The following is a 16816-nucleotide window of genomic DNA, read 5'->3' on the forward strand; positions in this document are numbered from 1 at the left end:
GGCTGCAAAAACCTCCAGGGATGAGGCTTCCACCACCTCCCTGGGCAACCTGTGCCAGTGTCTCACCACCCTCATGGGCAAGAATTTCTTCCTAACATCCAATCTGAACCCACCCACTTCTAGTTTTACTCCATTCCCCTCAGTCCTGTCACTACCTGACATCCTAAAAAGTCCCTCCCCAGCTTTCTTGTAGCCCCCTTCAGACACTGGAAGGCCACAATAAGATCTCCTGGGAGCCTTCTCCTCTCCAAACTGCACAACCCCAACTCTCTCAGTCTGTCCTCATAGCAGAGCAGCTCCAGCCTTCTGCTTATCCTTGTGGCACTTCTCTGGACATGTTCCAGCATGTTGTGGCACTTGGATGTGGCATGTAGTGACATGGTCTGGTTGATGTGGTGGTGTAAGGTCATGGGTTGGACTTGATGATCTCAGAGGTCTATTCCAGCTTCAGTAATTCTGTGAATCTGTCTATCCCAGGCCAATGTCGTCTCTCCTTCAGCTCATTCCTTACAACTCTTTCATTAAGTTCCATCTCTACACTCCAAATTCTTCTCTGGGTGGCACTGTATCAAATGTATTGAAATGTGAAAAGACTTCATCTGCCAGACTTCCCTCAGCTGAACAATCAGTTATCTCACCCAGAAAGATGTGTGGTGAGCCTGGTCATCACCTACCTTGGGCAGCTTTTGTCAGCCTTCCTCATTCATTTTTAACACTTGAGTTTTCTTTCCCAAAGCTGCTTGAACCTTGTGTCAGTTTGAAAGGCAAGTGACTGCACTGTGCCTTTTTTCCTGTTTCCTCTTACACTGAGGCACTGCATTTGGAGTGCTGTAGTCTCATTCATCCTTCATCTGAATGCAAGTGGCTCTATGTAGAAAAACCACTTGCCAACAGCTCTGCAGGGCTTGCATGACTGCAGCCACTCTAACTGATTTAAAATTTGCTTAGCTTACAACTGCAAATACATCTTTATAGCTCCTAGCTCTGCAAAAACACTCTCAGATTTGAAAGCAAACCTGTGTCTGTTTTGACTTATCCATTGGAGCTTTGGACTTTACTTCTTTTCTCCTCAGTCAGGATTTTAGTATCATAGAATTGTCAGGGTTGACAGGGACCTCAAGGATCATCCAGTTCCAACCCCCCTGCCATGGGCAGGGACACCTCACACTACAGCAGGTTGCTCACAGCCACATCCAGCCTGGCTGCAAAAACCTCCAGCCTGGTATGAGGCTTCCACCACCTCCCTGGGCAACCTGTGCCAGTCTCTCACCACCCTCATGGGGAACAACTTCTTCCTAACATCCAGTCTCAATCTATCCATTTCTTGTTTTGCTTCATTCCCCCCAGTCCTATCACTCCCTGACACCCTAAAAAGTCCCTCCCCAGCTTTCTTGTAGCCTCCTTCAGATACTGGAAGGCCACAATAAGGTCTCCTCAGAGCCTTTTCCTCCCCAGACTGAACAACCCCAACTCTCTCAGTCTGTCTCCATAGGATAGGGTGGATGGCTTCATTCTGCATTTGTTCAGCTCCCTTTGTCTACAAGAGCTGGTCAAGGTGCTCTTTGCAAAGGTGAGCATTTTGACTTTGGTGCAGCACCCTGGAGAAGCTATAAGAGGACTGTAAACAAACCCTAAATCAATAAGGCAAGTATTAGAGTATAAAAATCTCCTCACAAATGGATTGCATTCCATTCCTCATTCCCAAGATAAGGTATGACAGAGTGATATCTCTGTACACTTTCCCTTCTGCAGTGTTGGCAGAAGGTAAGCAGAAACCAGGACACTATTTACATCAGCAGAGTGTTTCTGACTTTGGATTTGCTGTGGGCTGATGGCAGCAGCATCGCTTCATAGCTGTTTTTTAGAAGAGCAACAGAATCCTCATTTTTCTTGTCAGGGTTCTTTTGGTCTACAGGTTAATCCTTTTTCTTATCTCAGAGTTATTCCATGGGCCTTTAGCTGGGAGTGGGAATTACCTCACAGAGTTTGATGTTAGGAGTTGAAGCTTTCTAGAGTCTGCCTCTAGCTGGGAGACAGATCTGGGATGAGGTAGTAAGTATGGACTAGATTTCTGGCTTTCAGATGGCTGATACTATGAAAGAGGAGTCCCACCTCAGAATATTGAAAGTGGTTACTAATCAACACAAAACAAGTGCAGTTCTGCAAGAGCAACCTGAGGTCTAATTACTCTTGGATGAATTAATTGCACATCCTCTGCAGCCCCCTCTGTCTTCTCCTGGTAGGAGAAAGAAGGAAGAAGTGAAGGGTATCCACCAAGCAGCAATGGCAGAGGAAAAGGTTTTGAGAGGAACCTTCTGTTGTTCAGTAGCATGCTTCCAAGCAAACAAAGTAAGGTTTAGAGTTAGCAGAATCCCTGGTCACCAGTCATCTTGTTCACCTTATGACTGAAAACACGTGGAATGTGTGGAAGGAGGCATACAGCAGATCCAGGGAGGTTCTCCTCCCCCTCTGTTCTGCCCTGCTGAGACCTCACCTGAAATATTGTATCCAGTTTTGGGTTCCCCAGTTCAAGAGGGACAGGGATCTGCTGGAGAGAGTCCAACAGAGAGCTACAAGGATGCTGAAGGGACTGGAACTTTGCCTGGGGAGGAGAGGCTGAGAACCCTGGGGCTGTTCAGTCTGGAGGAGAAAAGCCTGAGAGGAGATTTAATGAATGTCTATCAATAGCTGAGGGCTGGGGGTCAGGAGGGAGGGGACAGGCTCTGCTCAGTTGCACCCTGGGATAGGACAAGGGCCAATGGATATAAACTCCAGCACAGGAGGTTCCACCTCAACATGAGGAGGAACTTCTTCACTGTGAGGGTCCCAGAGCACTGGAACAGGCTGCCCAGAGAGGTTGTGGAGTCTCCTTCTCTGGAGCCTTTCAAGCTCCATCTGGATGTGTTCCTGTGTGACCTGTGCTGGATTCTCTGGTCCTGCTCTGGCAGGGGGGTTGGACTGGATGGTCTCCGGAGGTCCCTTCCAATCCCTAATATCCTGTGATCATTCCTATGACCTATGATCATCTACCAGCCACAGCACTTCTGGAATGACATTCTTGGGCCTATTAATTACTTCTAACTCTCTGTGTTGTCATACATTTTGCTCCTCAGCCTGAAAGTGCTGCTGAGATTGAGGATTTTGGAGGAGTCTGTTGCTTAGAGACATGTTTTGGGAATGAAGCACTCAGTGTTTCCAGCACAGAGGTGCCACCAGGCTCATCAAGGAGCCAGCAGAGAGGGGAGGCAGTCCCTGGGTGTGCTTCCAAGCAGGAGCTTCATAAAAAGTTACAGTTTCATGTCAAGTCTGAGGAAAAGAAAGAGCAGATCTGGACCCCAAACATAGGGGGTTTCATGTTGAAGAGGCTGAATCTCAATAGGGAAAGTTTTCACCACTGTTTGCCACCCAAGCAGACTGGGGACATGCAATAACAAAGGCTGCTTCCAGGATCCAAATCAAGAAAAAAATGAACAAACATTCTGCTAATAAATGAATTTAATGAATGTAAATACAGGGCCCAGGAGGTGACAGAAGGGCTGCTTGTTTTAATCAATATCTCCTCCTCCTTCCCTCCCCCAGGTACCTGCAGTTTATTGACTGCCCTGGTTGGGAGCAGAGGTAGTAGCTGTGGCCTGAAGCTAAGACACTTTCATGGCCATTCTCCTCATGGGAGCCCTACACCTGTGCTCTAGGTGGTTGTCAGTGTCACATCCATACTTCTGACTATCCTTTGGTGTTGTGTGACTGTGGGGGCTGACATTAGACTAGGCCACCTTTAGTAACTCACCACAACCACCATCCTTCTGCAGTGAGAGGAGGGCTATGAAGATGATCAGAGGGCTGGAGAAGCTCCCCTGTGGTGACAGGCTGAGAGAGTTGGGGCTGTTCAGCCTAGAGAAAAGAAGGCTCCAGAAAGAGCAGCCTTCTGGTACCTGAAGGGGGCTACAAGAGAGCTGGGAAGGGACTTTTTACAAGGCTTTGTAGTGATAGGGTGAGTCCTGTCTGGGCTGAACACCCCCAGCTCCCTCAGCCTGTCCTCATAGCAGAGGTGCTCCAGTCCTTGCATCATCTTTGTAGCCTCCTCTGGACCCACTCCTACAGCTCTCTGTCCTTCTTATGCTGGGGACACCAGAACTGGACATAATATTTTAGACGGGGTCTCAGCAGAACAAAGGGGCAGAATCCCCTCTCATGCCCTGCTGGCCACACTCCTCTTGATGCAACCCAGCATACAATTTGCTTTCTGGGCTGCATGTCATCATTTTTCCCTTCTGAAGTGAAAAATGGTTAAGGTAGGAGTCTCCTTTTCTCCTCCACAGGCTTCATTGCTCATGGTGCATAGCCATGGAAGTGCATCTCTGTCCACTGACCAGTTGAGAGCCTGGTAGCTTTAAGTATATAACTCTATCCTCTTACAGCTACACCATTGCCATTGTACCAGCACCCTGCAAGTGACAGTTGGTGGTGGTCTGGAGCCACCACACACACACTTACCCAGTCCCTTGATGGCAAACAGCATTGGGCTGCCACAAATCTGCCTCATGGTGAAAGTGCTGGTACCAACCCTCAGGGCTTGACTGGTTGTTTGCATTTGCAAATGTCTTTGTTTCCTAAGCACCAAGAAAAGAATAAACCCCAGTTAATTCTGAAATGACATCTACTCTTTCATTATTAGGCAGGCACAATTTAATGAAAAAAAAGTCTCTGTGCTTGTGCCATATGCTTGGGGCATAAATCATCTTACCCTTCTTCTTCTGGCTGCAATAAATAAGCAGGTGTTGAAACTTGATGAGGAGTGCTTTTCATTATTCCTTTTTCCTGGAAACATTAACAATTTATACTAAATGGAAATGGCTGCATGTCCCAGGCATTTTCTGTCCTTTGTTGGTTCTTCAAGCCTGTGGTAAAAGCTGTGTTTTCCCCATGGAATGTATTGTTTCCCATTTGTTTCCAGGGGAGAAAAAAAAAAAGGCAATCTTAATTCTTAAACATTCTAGCCCAACTCCCAAAGCCATTCAACTGGGGTGCATCAAGAGGACTGTGTCCAGCAGATCCAGGGAGGTTCTCCTCCCCCTCTACTCTGCCCTAGTGAGACCACACCTGAAATATTGCATCCAGTTCTGGGCTCCCCAGTTCAAGAGGAACAGGGATCTGCTGGAGAGAGTCCAATGGAGGGCTACAAGGATGCTGAAGGAAATGGAGCACTGCCTGATGAGGAGAGGCTGAGAGCCCTGGGGCTGTTCAGTCTGGAGAAGAGAAGACTGAGAGGGGATCTGATCAATGTCTATCAATAGCTGAGGGCTGGGGGTCAGGAAGAAAGGGACAGGGACAGCCTCTGCTCAGTTGTGTTCTGTGATAGGACAAGGGGCAATGGATGGAAACTCCAGCACAGGAGGTTCCACCTCAACATGAGGAGGAACTTCTTCACTGTGAGGGTCCCAGAGCACTGGAACAGCCTGCCCAGAGAGGTTGTGGAGTCTCCTTCTCTGGAGACTTTCAAGCCCCATCTGGATGTGTTCCTGTGTGACCTGCTCTAGGTGATCCTGCTCTGGCAGGGGCGTTGGACTGGCTGATCTTTGGAGGTCCCTTGCAACCCCTAACATTCTGTGATTTTGTGTGATTTCCTCATTACCATCATTCTGAAATCCATCAGCTGAAGCAGTCTGATGCCTGCTTTGAAACTCCAGGTGTTGTCAGAAGGAAGTATTTTCCAGTCATGTCTGCAAGCCTGATTTGGCAGTGTGAGGAACATGCGGTCAGACTGTGAATGCTAAACACCATTGATTGTATTCATTTCTGTTGTCCAAGCTAAAGAAAAAGATGGAAAAATAAGAAAGTCTTACTGCACTGTTGTTCTAGAAGTATGATTCCCTGTAATGAACATCAAGAGGAAAAGGTTTATAAAAATAAGGACATCTACAGATCCTGACAGGTTCTATGATTTTTTCCTGAGCTTCCCCTCTGAGGCTAAGTGAAGAGAGCACCTAGACTCTCATGGACTTCTGCCTGATGTTCCTCTTTTCTCTGCTGCTTCATAGGACAGAGACAAAACAGCTCCTCTGGGTGCTTCTTTAGGAAGGGCTTTAAACACAGTTGCTTAGGAACACTTTTCTTTGCATACAGCTTTCCTCAGCCTGGGTGGTATGAAATGAATCACAGAATTGTCAGGGTTGGAAGGGACCTCAAGGATCATCTAGTTCCAACTCCCCTGCCCTGGGCACGGATACTGTCCACTAGATCAGGTTGCCCAGAGACCCATCCAGCCTGGCTGCAAAACATCCATGCTACATGAACAGTGCTGTCTGAGCACAAGCAAGGCCAGAAGCTGAAAAAAGCTCAGTCAACTCCAGGTGGTCTCTCACACAAGGGCTCCTTGCTGGTGTTTAAAGAAAGCAGGAAGAAACAGGACTATTAGGTCTTGAGTAAGTAAGTAGCTTAGTAAAGGCTGTGTCAGGGTCCCATCCATGTCCCACCATGCTGGCTGTTCTGAAGGAGGACAGCCTTACCATCCCACACATGCAAGGTGTCCTCTGTTCTGCTGCATGCTGGCCAAGGAGGCTCTGCCATGCTGGTGGTACTTGCTGCCTGGACATGAACCTTGTCCCTCCTCTTCCCCACGCATCGCTTGTTCCTCTTGGGCTACCTTGCAGAGAGGGTGAAAGGCAGCAGGTCCAAGGGGAAACTTCACAGCATCCCAGCAGGGTGTTGGCCCACGTGTGCATAACAAGGATGTCCACGATGGGGCCAAGCATCCCTCGTGGCCACAGTGCAGCCACCTGTCTGAAGACAAAAGGAAGGCAGATGAGAAGAACTTTAAAAAGACTGAGGACATGTAGGTCCCCAGGTGGTGTGTTCATAAAGCTCTATAGTGTTCAGTAAAACCTGGAGTTCTACTGAGCTCTTGCAAGAGCGTTGTTGGGAGGCCTGCTTGGACTTACAGAGCGTTTGCCACAGCTTTATTAACACCTGTGGCTTTTAAATTAAGATATAGACTGCTTGAGGGGGCAAGCAAACAGTTCCCTAACCAATTTGGTACAGTAATTTCCTTCAGAAAGCACATCTGAGCCTAACTTCAATTCCTCCTGCAGTTAATTGATGGAATTGATCCTAGTAAGTGCTGTATTTTTTTTCCCTGTCATTGTTCACTGAACTGACAGCTTTCATTTCAGGTAACTTGAGAGCTTGCAGTGCTTCATAAAAGCTGAGCTTCCATGTTGTGCTGCTGGCTATTGGCAGGGAACAAGCAATCCAATATTCCTGTAAAGCAGAAACGTCCAAGTGACAGATATGGAGGCCAGAGGTTTTTGGGGGTCTTTTTTTGCTTTAATTGCTCTCCAAAGGTAGCTCTTAAATCTACATTTAATCATTGTAGTCCAGTGGCCAGAGTTTTCATGTGTGCAGCTTCAGAGCTTGAGAGCCAGCAGAGCACTCAGCCACATGGTGCTGGGTGTGCCTTGCACTGCTCCTTGCATGCCAAAGAGCAGTTTCCAGACAAGTTTCCTACACTTGAGGCCAACAAGAAGCTTTCCAAGCACACCTCTGGCTCTTGCCATCCCTTCTTCCAGAGCTCCAGAGTTTGCAGGATGTGTCTTTGTGTAACAGTTGTCAGATTTGTGCTGAAGTGCCCATCGAGATGGATATGTAAGATCCCTGGATGCTCAGCAGTGCTAAGGCTTAGACAGTGATTGAAAAGCTGAAGCAGAGGTTTAGGATTCTAAATTTAGCTGCTTTTTTACATCTCTCAAATGGGAGATGTTTGTCCTGGTTAAAATGGACTGCAAATTGCCCCTTTACTGATTGCAGCACAAATTTCCATGGTTTCTTTCTCCCTCCTCCTATGACAGACACCACGTTCATGCTTCCACCAGTGCTGCCTGGTGCTAGTGGCTGCCTTGGAGCATCCCTGCATGCTGTTGTGTTTTCATCCTCCATAGGCCAATCAGATCATAAATGACATCTCTAGAAATGTGGAGCTGTTCTTCTCTGCTGTGTGGCTTTTCAGACCATCCCTTTGATTTATACTGAAGTGTCAGCCTTCAGATGGAGCTCTACAGCCACCCTCCATGCAAACCTCGGGTTTCAAATAGGTTCAAATCAAATGTTGCTAATAACTGAGGAAGAAAACCATTCTGCTTTGATTTTGAACACTGTACACATTTTCCCTCCCTTTTCTAATCTTTTCCCCATATGTGGCTATTCTTCGCTTTCCATCTCGCCTCTGTTTATCTTTCTGCCTGCCAGCATCTGCAGTCTGTCATTCAGTGCTGTGTGGACTGGCAGAAGGGCTGATGAAGCCCAGGGTTGGGAAATCCCAAGTTCCTGCTCTGGCTGTGATGCTAATCTCTTGGATGCCTTGGAGGAGTTTCAGCCTCTTCACCTCTGGTGCACAAATAACTTGCCTGACCCCAAGGAGGACCACGGGGACAGAGTGGTTTTGCAGCAGTGTGGTCCAGGCTGGGTTAATGAAGGGCTAAGGCATGACTGGAGCAAGGGGCCACCGCAGGGAGGAGGGAGGATGAGAAAAGGAGTTGGATCAGGAGGCTTAGGAATATGCTGTGGTTGCTGTAGGGGCAGGAGTGGCTCAAGGCTGTGGGCAGATATCAAAGAGCTTCACAAAGTGTTGGTGTTTATCAGATTGCTTTAGAGAAAGAGAAACTTTCTTTGTAACACCTGCACCACAAACCAAAAGAGACAGAGCACAGCAAAAGGTTTTCTGATACATGGGGCTGAAATTCTCATTTGCTGCGTTCAAGGAGGGAATAATCAACCCCATGCCACTCTATAGATCTCAGTGTCCTTCCAGTATCTTCCTTCCAGTGTCAGAAATCAGTCAGTAAAGCTGGTCCAGTTTGGTTTCTGGGTCACGCCAGACTGTAGAGAAGAGCAGTCCCATCCTCCTCTTTTCAAGCTTCTTGTGAGAATGGACTAGTTCTGCTACTAATGGCTATGCAGATCTGCAGCATAAGAGGAGATGTTCAAAAGTAGGTAGAAAAGAGTGCTCATCCTGCCTTCTCTGGAGGCTTTCAAAACCCACCTGGGCATGTTCCTGTGTGGCCTACCCTAGGTGATCCTGCTTTGGCAGCAGGGTTGGACTTGGTGATGTCCAAAGGTCCCTTCCAACCCCTAACGTTCTGTGATTCTGTGATCCTGTTTGGTGCCAAATGCAGTTCTTGACAGCCTTACTCTCCCCAAATTCTTCACAAATTGAAGACAGAGCAGAAGCAAGAACAGTGAGATCAGGCACCATTCACTGCAGAGTCTAGGTTGTGTTCTTCTCAGGGTATTATAAGGGTCTCTGATATGTGCTTGAAAATCTTTAGTCCCAGGCTGATTAAGAGTGGTTTTTCTTTTTTCCGCAACTGGGTTTCTTCAAGTCTGACAGGAAATCCCCAAATTTCATTTAAATGCCTTTTCCCATATATATCAGGACTTGGAATTCAAAAGAATTCATTCAGCCTGGTCTCTGAATGCCACTTAACTTCCCGTGAAAAAAAAACCCAGCAAGGGGAAGAGTTGTTTTAATTAGCACAGGAGCTGTGCAGCAGCAGCAGCTAATGTATTCCACCTCTTCATTGTTGTAAAAGGAGCAGATTTCTTGGTTAGCATGAAGGGAGCAGAGAAGAGGGATTGTGTTCTGCTCTCCATATGCACACACAGCCCCATTCAGAGGGAAGGTGTGAACGGGAGGTGATTTGTAGCTCTCTGCCATTTGCACAACACAAGCTTCTCTTGTTCTCCGGGCTGGAAGGAGACCCAGCTCCCCACTTCTAACCCACTGCAGTGTCACAGGTAGGCAGCAGCCTTCAGAGGACCTGAGGTTTTGTTATTCATTTCAGCAGTAAGGGATTGCAAAGACAGCTTTCTTTTCCTTTTATTTTTTTTTTTCATTTACATTTAAAACCAGAAAAATTGGATGTCAGGCTGGAAAAAGGGGAGACATAACTTCTCCAGACGTGACGTTTCCCAGTCAGAAATCCCAAGGAAGCCACATTTTAGAGAAACCTTTGAAAGCACATCTCTGTCTGGTCAGCCTTAGACTGGTGCCAGACTGGAGCTTTGACTCCCAGGGGGTCCTAAACTGGGTCCAGCACCATGCTCTGCTGTGGGGTCTGAAGCACACACTGAGCCCCTGCTGCAGTGCTCCTGGAGACAGGCACTGCTCTGCCAGGAGGCATGGGTGAAGTCGGAGGGTGAGGAGCTGCTGGCACACAGCCCAACACGCCAAGGCTCTTGCACCTCTCTCCCTTCAGTTGGGGTGATGGTGATGAAGTGATGTGGCCTGGTAAGCAGATGGGGAAGGTGAATGATTTCATGGCCTCCTCCAGCCCATGAGTGTGTTGGCACAAGCTGTAAATGAAAGCCTGAGCTCCAGACAGCATTTCCCTGGCAATGAGGTTGAGGCAGGGAGTGATGATGTTACAGAGGCTGTGCTCAGGAGAAGATCGACCCAGTAACAAAAAAGCAAAGTGGGATGCATTGGGCCAGGCAAGGTGAGGAGTACCTCAGGGGCTTCCAACCAGACCATATCCACTGGAAACTGCCCTGCAATTCCAGAAGTGACAAACTGTTTTGAAACTTCTTGATCAGAAGACTCTTTTTTTAATAAGGAGAGACAGAGAAATGATGACAACAGGAGAAGGAAATAAATATTTCTTTTAATGAGAAAAATAACTGTAGGGCCAAAACAAAAGGATTTTTAAATGGCCTAAGAAAATAAACAATTAAGACAAAAAAAAAAAAAAAGAAGGTGTGCAAAGCAAAGCAAACCTGATGTGATTTTACCTTGCCTGAACTTGTTCAGTGTGTTTGCTAGTGAAAGGAAACATTGCAGAGGTGGCTTGGCTAAAAAGCAGTGGCTTTTGCAGATAAAGGATTGAAGAGAGGACAAAGAAAATATCGCTACTTACATACACTAGGAGCTGCTTATCTCTAAGGTGACTGAAACACAGAAAGCTTGTCTCAGAGAGGACAAAACTCTAGTCATACAATAATGAGATACAGCTCTTCATTTGCATTTGCAAAATGAGTTACAAATATGAACTATTAAATGTGCACAGCCTCTGAGTGGAGAGCTAGCAGGGACTGCCCCGGTTCCTCATCCCTCTTTTGCCATGGGCAGGGTGAAAGCACACCAACAATACAAGGTCTCTGTGCTAGTTATCTTTTTCTCACTGCTTGTTATCAAAACATTTGAAAGCTTTTCACTCACTGGGCTCCATGTTTGCATATTTCTTTAGGCTGTGAGTCCTCCCTGGGCCTGACATCTCAGAAAGCCATGGATGCAGTGGACGATGTCTTCCGGTCCCTCAGGGACGTTGCAAGAGCTCGAGCGCACTTGAAGCAGTTTAATTCCATCCATGATCCAGGCAGCACCACTCTCCAGGCAAGTGGAGCTTTCTTTTCCCTGTATATGTTGTTTCTCTAGCATGCTGTCAAAGTTACAGCACTAGTTCAACCCTCTATGTCTTCTGCCCACGTGGAAGACATTTAAACACAGGTTCTGTAATTGACCTTCTTCAAGACATTCATCCAAACTCAGGCATGTCTGTGGTGATGTCAACAAAGAATTGTCTGAGGAAGAAATCTGGGACTTGTTCTGCAGCTCTCTGGCCAGTAGGGCAAGAGAGGGGATTCTGCCCTTTGACTCTGCTCTGCTGAGACCCCATCTCCAATCCTGCCTCCAGTTCTGCTGCCCTCAGTGTAAGAAGGACACAGAGCTGTTGGAGCAAGTCCAAAGAGGGCCACAAAGATGATCCAAGGGCTGCAACACCTCTGCTATGAGGACAGGCTGACGGAGCTGGAGATCTTCAGCCTGGAGAAGAGAAGACTCCGGGGGGACTTTAGAGCTGCCTTCCAGTACCTGAAGGGATCCTGCAGGAAGGCTGCAGAGGGACTTTTCATCAGGGGGTCTAGAGACAGGACAAGGGGGGATGGTTTGAAGCAGGATTGGACTGGATCTTGAGAATTTCCTCAGTATGAGGGTGGTGAGACTCTGGAACAAGTTGCCCAGGCAGGTTGTGGCTGGCTCCTCCCTGGGGAAGTTGAGGACCAGGTTGGATGTGGCCTTGAGCAGCTGAGTCTAGTTGAGAGGTGTCCCTGCCAGGGTGGGGAGATTGGAGCAGATGATCTCTGAGGTCCCTTCCAACCTAAGGCATTCTAGGATTCTGTGATGATTCTATGGCATGACTTGGATGCCTGAGAAAGGCAGGGCTAGGTCATGACAGTTCTGGACTAAGACCTCTCATGGCAGAGTAAAGCAGGTTGCCTGCATCCGTTCAGCAGCTGTATTGCTGCCTATTTTCTCTCCCATCCCTGTAAGTGTGAGAACAGCCCTGTTTGTAAATAGGTTAAAAATGCAGGTGTTGTTTCTAAAATATGAACACATAAATTATGTTATCACTATGGGTCTTCAGGGCTAATATACAGAATTCTTCTCTCTCTCCATCTCCTCCAAAATGTTTGAACTTTGCCAGTTAAAAATAGAATTGTAAAATGGAAAGCACACACAGTGATTTAGAGAGAGACCATAAAACTTGATTCTAACTTTGAGCCAGACAAAAAAATCTTTCCAAACTCCTAATTATTCTGTAGGCCAGCAAGGAGATGTAGTTCAGATCAAGCAGGGCTTTGTAAGAATAGAAATTGGGAGTGATGCAAATTATCACTGGAAAACTCAGGTGGAGTAAACCTGCTACTGAAGCCTTCTGGGACCAATCTGAAATGGGCAAAATTGGTAAACATTGAACACAGTTCAACGAGGAGGGAGTGGTCAGATGATAAGAAAGACCCTTTAGAAGTTTCCTGGCAGTGTCATTAGCATCAGTATGCTCTCTGGATGCAACCCAGCTTGAATCACAGAATTCTCAGGATTAGAAGGGACCTCAAGGAGCATCCAGTTCCAAGCCCCCTGCCATGGGCAGGGACACCTCACACTACAGCAGGTTGCTCACAGCCACATCCAGCCTGGCTGCAAAAACCTCCAGGGATGAGGCTTCCACCACCTCCCTGGGCAACCTGTGCCAGTGTCTCACCACCCTCATGGGGAAGAACTTCCTAACATCCAATCTGAATCTCCCCACTTGTAGTTTTGCTCCATTCCCCCCCCATCCTGTCACCACCTGACACCCTAAAAAGTCCCTCCCCAGCTTCCTTGTAGCCCCCTTCAGTACTGGAAGGCCACAAGAAGGTCTCCTTGGAGCCTTCTCTTCTCCAGACTGAACAGCCCCAACTCTCTCAGTCTTTTTCTTTTTCTTTTCCTTTTTCTTTTTCTTTTCTTTTTCTTTTCTCTTTCTTTTTCTTTCCTTTCTTTTTCCTTTTCCTTTTCTTTCTTTCCTTTTCCTTTCCTTTTCCTTTCCTTTCCTTTCCTTTCCTTTCCTTTCCTTTCCTTTCCTTTCCTTTCCTTTCCTTTCCTTTCCTTTCCTTTCCTTTCCTTTCCTTTCCCTTTCCTTTCCTTTTCCTTTTCCTTTCCTTTTCCTTTTCCTTTTCCTTTTCCTTTTCCTTTTCCTTTTCCTTTTCCTTTTCCTTTTCCTTTTCCTTTTCCTTTTCCTTTTCCTTTTCCTTTTCCTTTTCCTTTTCCTTTTCCTTTTCCTTTTCCTTTCCTTTCCTTTTTCTATCTTTCTTTTTTTATCTTTCTCCCTTTCTTCATTTTTCTTTCTCTCATCCTCTCTTTCTCTCTTATTTCTCTTCTTTCTGTCCTTTCTCTCTTTTCCTCTTTCTTTTTCTCTTCTTTCTCTTCTCTCTCATTTCCTCCTTCTCTCTTTTTTCTCTCTTTCTTGCTCTCTTTTTCTCTTTCTCTGTTCTTTCTTTCTTGCTCTTTTTCTTTCTCTCTTCTTTCTCTTTCTTTTTTCTTTCTCTCTCTCTTCCTCTCTGTCATCTTTCTTTCTCTTTCTTTTTCTTTTTCTTTTTCTTTTTCTTTTTCTTTTTCTTTTTCTTTTTCTTTCTTTCTCTTTCTTTCTTTCTTTTCTTTCTTTCTTTCTTTCTTTCTTTCTTTCTTTCTTTCTTTCTTTCTTTCTTTCTCTTTCTTTCTTTCTTTCTTTCTTTCTTTCTTTCTTTCTTTCTTTCTTTCTTTCTCTCTTTCTTTCTCTTTCTTTCTTTCTCTCTCTCTCTCTCTCTTTCTCTCTCTCTTATTCTCTCTCTTTCTCTCTTTCTCCTCTTTCTTTCTCTCCCCTGTGGCTTTTTTCCTTATAATGTTGTCCGAGGTATGTCTCATAGCCATCAGAATTTTTCACAACTTCTTTAAGCAGTTTGTGCCCCACCAGGCAGGGACAACCTACCCCAGATTCAGCCACCCATCCAACCCAGCTCTGAACACCTCCAGGGAAGGGGCACCCACAACCTCCCTGGGCAACCTGCTCCACTGTCTCACCACCCCCACCACCAAGAACCTCTTCCTAATGTCTTTCTGTTCCTCATCTAAGGAGACATTAAGCAGAGTTCTACAGAGAGGACTTGATGCCTGCATGTGTATTTTCAAGCAGTTGTTGATTGCATGACTCGATTTGACACAAACCTTGGCATGTTCTCCTGCAAAGATCTCGTAGCTCATGTCTGCTGTAATTTGCTTTGTTGGCTCAATTAAGAATTACTCACATGTTGTGAGAAGAACTTAGATGACTTGTATAAATCTTTGTTGACAGGATTGTACTCCCAAACTGTTCAGTTTTGCTTCTCACTGTACAGTGTTGGATGAAAAACATTAATTACTCCAGAAAATGTTCATTTGGAGCCAGCGGCTCCCTTTTGATTTGCTATCCATTTTTTGTGTTTGTCTTGCATGATGTCTCTTGAAGATATAATCTTGACAAAATGAATGATGTTACACTTAAGATTCCCTTAAGAAATTTAGGGGATGATCTGTAGCTGGGCTAGCCCCAAAGGCAAACAAATGTATCAGTTTGAAAGCTGCTAAGATGCTAAGACTGTTTGGCTTCCTGGAATGATAGCAGTTCCCTTGTAGTTTGGGTGAAGCTGAAAGCAGCAACACAAAACTCCATCTGTAAACCAAGGTAGACTGGATTTCATTAAAGAGCACAAAAATCCCTACATTTTCTCTCTTAGGAACTTTTTCAGCATGGCAGAGTGGTTTAAACCTTGACTGAGGAATGTGGACGTTTCTAGGCTCCTGATTCATGCTCAGCACAGCTTTGTGGGCCCTGAAGAGGATGCAGGGTGGATCCTTTGGAAGTTGTCCTGCCAGGGTGCTGGCCATTTGTACCTTTTCATGTTTTCCTTTTCCTGGGCTCTAACTTCTCTGAAGCTCAGGCATGCATGATATCGGTGGTGCTGTTTGGCCTGTTTATCTCAAGCTTTCCCACAGGTGGAAGTTTTATGTAGAGTGCCCTGGTCACAGAAACTGAAGGATTAACAGGGACAAACAGGGAGGGGACATGAGGGACAAACAGGCAGGTTGGCCTCTTCCCAGCCCTGCTGATATCCAGGCCCCAGTGCTGACATGACACCTGTGGGAAGGCAGGAATGGTCAGAAGCAACTTCTCCTCAGAATCCCTGTTTAAGTCATAACAAAGGGAATGAGATCTTCTGGGTGCATAATAGGCAACTGAGTGTCATCTCTGGTGCTGGCCCTTTCTGTACTACCTCCAAAGAGATTGCAGAGAGACTAGAAACCCTTTTTCTCCTTTGTCTCCTTTTAGTCATGTAATACAGATGGGGCAGGGTAAATGTGTGGCCATCTTCCTGTCTTCTCAGCTTGGTGCTGTGCCAGTGCACACCATTTGCAGCCAAGGTTGCAAAGACTGCTGCTGGTCCATAAATGGTGACTCTCTGAGTGTTTGTTACCTTTCCTGGAAATAAAACCTTTAGAAGAGCAGTTGCACCAAGTCTAAACAGCCTTACTCACACTGTCTTGTTCTCTTTGTGCAGGCTTCTTACAAACCCCTGCTGAAACAGGTGGTGGAAGAGATCTGTAGTGCTGATCGACCTGATCCTGTTGATATTGAGCACATGTCATCAGGCCTCACTGATCTCCTCAAAACTGGATTCAGCATGTTCATGAAGGTAAGCTCAGCTTCCCAAGCTCCTCTGTAAGATTTTTCTGAGGCCATAGCATATTTGAGTTCAGAAGGGGGCAGTTAGGAATGAAATCCTTGCAGGGGAGCTGGAAATAGCTTGAGGCACTGCATTGCAGGTACAGTGCAAACCAGTAGCAGCAGCTGAACAAAACAAGAGGAATGGAGCAGGCTGGTCACAGTATCACAGTATCACAGCACATTCAAGGTTGGAGGGGGCCTCAAGAGATCATCAGGTCCAACCCCCCTGCCAAAGCAGAGTCGCTCAGGGTAGTCTGCACAGGAATGCATCCAGGTGGGTTGGAAAGGCTCCAGAGAAGGAGACTCCACAACTTCTCTGGGCAGCCTGGTCCAAGTGCTCTGTCACCCTCACTGTAAAGAAGTTTCTCCTCATCTTGAGCTGAAATCTTCTATGTGCATGTTTGAACCTGTTGTTTCTTGTCTTATTATTGCATACCACTGAAAAGAGCCTGGCCCCCTCCCCTTGACCCCCACCCCTCAGCTGTTGATAGACATTGATCAGATCCCTCTCAGCCTTCTCTTCTCCAGACTAAACAGCCCCAGGGCTCTCAGTCTCTCTTCACAAGGGAGATGCTCAAGTCCCCTAAGCATCCTCCTGGCTCTCTGTTGGATTCTCTCCAGCAGGTCTCTGTCTCTCTTGACCTGGGGAGCCCAAAACTGGACACAGTATTCCAGGTGGGGGTCTCACTGTGGCAGAGTTGAGTAACTCACCTAAGTAAGGATATCTGTGGGGGGAGGCAGTGTGGCTTTGCTCAGGAGAAGTCTTGCCT

General features: G+C 46.5%; 1 protein-coding gene across 1 annotated transcript in view; it reads left to right on the plus strand.

The window, feature by feature from the left end:
* The window catches only part of SCFD2 (sec1 family domain containing 2), a 196212-nt gene that overhangs the window by 167991 nt on the left and 11405 nt on the right, over nucleotides 1-16816 (plus strand). Inside the window, exons 6-7 of the mRNA XM_054383201.1 lie at nucleotides 11238-11383; nucleotides 15880-16014. Of these exons, the coding sequence (XP_054239176.1) occupies nucleotides 11238-11383; nucleotides 15880-16014 (281 nt within the window). The remainder of the gene's footprint in view (nucleotides 1-11237; nucleotides 11384-15879; nucleotides 16015-16816) is intronic.

Source organism: Indicator indicator, chromosome 8, assembly GCF_027791375.1.
Source record: "Indicator indicator isolate 239-I01 chromosome 8, UM_Iind_1.1, whole genome shotgun sequence".
NCBI lineage: Eukaryota > Metazoa > Chordata > Aves > Piciformes > Indicatoridae > Indicator > Indicator indicator.